The sequence below is a fragment of the Melanostigma gelatinosum genome (assembly GCF_949748355.1).
Source record: "Melanostigma gelatinosum genome assembly, chromosome: 21".
Taxonomy (NCBI): Eukaryota; Metazoa; Chordata; class Actinopteri; order Perciformes; family Zoarcidae; genus Melanostigma; species Melanostigma gelatinosum.
Window position 1 is genome coordinate 14,504,742 of NC_136654.1, and position 4,293 is coordinate 14,509,034.

General features: G+C 48.0%; 1 protein-coding gene across 1 annotated transcript; it reads right to left on the reverse strand.

Annotated features, from left to right (window-relative positions):
• Nucleotides 1-739: 739 nt before the first annotated feature.
• On the reverse strand, nt 740-4,067 carry sost (sclerostin). Its single transcript, XM_079293849.1, has 2 exons — nt 3,673-4,067; nt 740-1,270 (listed from the first exon to the last, which is right to left on the reverse strand). The coding sequence occupies exons 1-2, from the start codon at nt 3,971-3,973 to the stop codon at nt 873-875; spliced, it is 699 nt and encodes a 232-aa protein (XP_079149975.1). The 5' UTR covers nt 3,974-4,067; the 3' UTR covers nt 740-872.
• Between the last annotated feature and the right edge of the window lie 226 nt (nt 4,068-4,293).

Here is a 4,293-nt window from a genome sequence, read left to right on the forward strand (position 1 = left end):
CAGGAATGAGCTCATTTAGCAATTAAGAGGAGTCACACAGGAATGCTCAGTGCCCCTGTGGTGTCAAAACGGCTCTCTCCTCCTCTCCTGACTCGTTGTATCTAGTCGTGGGAAAGGCGCTTCTGTAACAGACCGGCCTGGTTGTGGCTGAGGTTTGTCCTGAAGACTGAGGTGTTTAGTGAGCTGCCCGGACCACCGCACAGGCCGGGGCCTCTCCAAAACCTGTCAACATCCCACCATCAGAGCCCCCAGAGCTGCCACCATCTCCTCCACACACACACACACACACGCACACACACACGCAGCCAAACGGAGGTGGATTACAACCACTCTGGAGCGAAGATGCACCTTTTCAGCTTTTAAAATAAATGCGGGCTGCGGTGCAGCTCTGCATCCGCTGGATGTTTGCACAGATGGGCCTCGATAGCCTCGCGGGAGGACTTCTCATTAAATGAAAGCTGGTTTGAATGGAGGACATAAAAAAAAGAAGAAAAAAAAAGAGCTGTTGGGGTGATCACAAATGATCCAACATGGTGCTACATCTCTGGACCGGTCGCAGCTGTGGTGAAGGCTCCTGGCCCCGACTCCTTTTTCTCATGCAAATAAGCAGCAGAGTTCACAAATAGGCTGAAAAAAAATAAAGACTGATGACTTAAAAACCAGCCCAGCAATTAGCTTATGAATTCCCTCTCTTTGATATTTCTTTAGCATCTCCTCCCTATTTGAAGGAGATCAGTTGGTGTGTGTGTGTGTGTGTGTGTGTGTGTGTGTGTGTGTGTGTGTGTGTGTGTGTGTGTGTGTGTGTGTGTGTGTGTGTGTGTGTGTGTGTGTGTGTGTGTGCGTGTGTGCTTTGGCGAGCTGAAAGAGGAGCATCAGTACGAGTTGCCCGTCAGTGTCGGCGTGTTGTTCTTGCTCCGGTCGTGCTTCTTGTTGCGTTGCGTCTTCGGGACCTCCTTGGCCTCCGACTGGTTGTGGTGGGGCCTGAAGCGCTTGCACTTGCAGGAGGTGACCACGCGGATTTTGTAAGTCCGGGTGTTGCCGTTGGGACAGTGCAGCTGGACCCTCCTCGTCCGGGAGTGGGCCGGTATGCAGCGGTAGTCCGAGACGCTGCCCCTCCACCACTTGCCGCGGCCGATGGAGTTAGGCAGGAGGTGCGCGGGCATGCACTGGCCCGAGCACACCAGCTCCTTGACCGGCTTGGCGCTGCGGCACGACCCGTCGGTGATGTAACGGGTGGAGCGCAGCTCCCTGCAGCTCAGCTCCGCGGCACCTGGGTGGAAGAGCAGAATATCACAGTTACAATTCCGTGCCTGCAGCCCAAAACAAACACAAACCGAGTGGCTCGCTTTATAATACGAGACACAGAAGTGCAGCCGAAAAATGCACTTCATAAAATGCAACTTAATGCAACAATTTGTGCATTTAAGCAGAGATTTTTAAAAGATCATATGAGAGTGTCTGAGTTTGATTCATTAGCGGACGACGAGGGCTCGACAAGAGAGATCCAGCTGGCAGCAATCAGCTGACAGCAAATCCAGACCAGAGGGCCATTAAACAGCTCAATCTAACTTAATGGAGGTTTCTGGGGCTGGAAGGAAAAGCTGGCATACAGCGCTGGCCCTCAGGAAACGTATGTGGTGATGGAGGAGTAAATAGCTGTCTGGTTATTTTAAAGCAACCATACGGTTCTGAACAAACTGGACATCTGCCAGACGGACTTGAGTCGACACACTCGGCCTGTAATCCTGTGTTTGGCTTTTTAACAGCCGAATGCATGAGCTATTGTCTTTCTTTTTCTTTTTTTTATAAAGACTGTTGGTTTAGAAATGATACACTCAGAGAGGGATCTGTTTTCCTCTGTGGCTTTCTTTGCAAAAAAGGGCTGAACAAAGGATTGATGTGAGGTGACTTCCTTTTTGTTTTCTCCCCATGAGAACTTGATCTGGTGTTATTCTGTGGCCGCCGCTGAAGGGACCGCAGTAGTATACGACCGCTACACGACGCACCGCGCAGCGGTTTGCACCAGTTACCACCGTATCCTAGTTTGTCTTGTTCCGAGAGTTTTAATCCAGTCTCGCTGTGCATCCCCCCCCCCCCCCCCCCTACATTCCCTGTTCTCCTCTCCGCTGTCAGCCTCACACTAATGGTGGCGGCTTGCGTGAGCTGTCCCTCCCCCCCGGCGGTGAGAGACGACACTGGACGGAGGCCAGTTGGTGGTCAAAGCCTCCGCTGTGACCCCACAGGGACCGGGAGCAGGACGTCCCAGGACAAAAGCTCAGAGTCGGATGAAGAAAAGAATCCAGGAGGATTTCTGTCTCCCCGTGTGAACCTCGACACATTTGCAGTTTATCCATAAAAAAAACAAAGATGAAGTGCTTTCCCCCCCCCCCCCCTTTTTTGGAGACCAGGCTGATGAGGAATCAAATTCGGCATGACGTTGTTTAACTTGTGGATTTGTAGTAACATCCTCATCAGTCACACTGAACAGATCTTGACCTGCTTATTCCCAGTTGTCAGATGCTCATCTAATCCAACTAATCACCCCCCCCCGTGTTTGAATAAAGACAAATCTGTGAGAATGTCTCACCACCCATCTTGAGCTCACGGGCGTGAGATTGCTCTACATGCACCGCTTGCAACACAACATGCAACCTTTACTGGCCACAGGTGGGAATCATTCTCAGAGGCAGTGTTGCATTTAAAAAGCAATCCCCCCCCAAACAAAAAAAACTGTTTTTTTGGAGACATGTTGTTGCAATCACGGTGATGTAAGTAGAGCTTGACTAATAGTGTAAAGAGAGAAGGAAATAAGCTGGAAGACAACGTGAAAAAAGCCCCGATGTCTCTGTGAATGTTCCACTTCAGATCGTGTGTTTGGGGGAAGAAACACCACAAGAATGTGCGTCTGTGCCGCTCTCACCACCCTCCGCTCTGGCAGGATTAAGCAAGAAAACACTCTTCCCACACAGAAGAGCTGCTCTTGATCAGGAGAGGCATGAAGTCAGATGAGCAGGCAGGTGGTCTTTGGGCTGTTTTTTTTATTTTAAAGTCCGATCCACTGATTTGGACAGTTTAGACTTCACTTATCAACTGATTCTATCTCAAGATTCAAGCCTTAAATATGTAGAATAAAAAAAAGGGTGGATCAAGTCTAATCAAATCATTTAGTCATTTAGAAACAAACTAAATAATAATGATTTAATAATAAACAAGTACATTGTCAAATGTAACTTTACATTTTTCAGGCATTAACTAAATATTATGTCTGGCGTTGAACAGTCCGAGTGCACAATTCACACAAATACTGAAATATGTTGATTCAAACTAAAATAATTTCTATTGATAAAAAAGACCATAAACTTAAGGATAGAGTGATTCTCTCTACACTGATGATAATATAAATGAATAAATGTATTAACATAATAACAAGGTGATATATTTGAATGCTCCTGAGCACTTGTTCACACATCAATGCCGTCGCTTGCAGTGAAATTCACTGATACAGCGCGTGACCCGACATGTGTAAATGCATCATTTTACATGTATTTTTATCAGTTAGTTTCCTCACTTTTAATTAAGGTTACCCTGGATACTAATTTAATTATTGCAACATTCAGGTTTTTAACTTGATTTCCAGTTTATAACATCCAGAGAACTTCAGTGAGAACTTACTGTAGGAGACCGTGTTTGCTGTCCTTCCACCGGTTTTCGCCCTGTTATTCATACTATTGCTGTTGCTGTTGTTGTTGTTGTTGTTGTTGTTGTTGTTGTTGTTGTTGTTGTTGTTGCTGTTGAGCACCTGCAGTATCGCCTCCTGAGGAGTCCGAGTGTTCCCTCTGTACTCCGGTAAACTCTCCGGTAAGATATCCGTGGCGTCGTTCTTTAGTACCTTCCATCCCTTCACGGCGGTGCAGCATCCCTGCAGCAGCACGAGCGCCGCGCTGGACACGAGGAGGGCCAAAGACACCTGCATGCTGCTCGGTCGAAAGCAGAAATGAAGCGCGGACGAACGAGGGGAATTTAACAAAAAAAACACGCGCGAGAGGAAAGAGAGAGAGAGAGAGAGACAAGCTGGTCAGATCCACCCTTAGTGCACGAGGCGCTCACGGTATTTAAGCAAGTTTCTCCTCATAGCTGACAATTAAAGCGCTCACGCGGTGTGGGAGGGGTCGAACCTGGAGAGAGATTCATTGAGAAACCAGGAGAGAGAGAGGGATGCGTGCGAAAGGGAGGGGAGGGAGGAGAAAATAGAGGAGAGGGAGAAAGGAGAGAGAGAGAGGGAGAGAGGGAAAG

Excerpts from the sequence above, each read along its gene's own strand:
- sost (XM_079293849.1), bottom strand. The coding sequence starts at position 3,973 with ATGCAGGTGTCTTTGGCCCTCCTCGTGTCCAGCGCGGCGCTCGTGCTG. Across the intron at positions 1,271-3,672 it reads AGCAAACACGGTCTCCTACA|GTGCCGCGGAGCTGAGCTGC; the intron begins GTAAGTTCTCAC and ends TCTTCCACCCAG.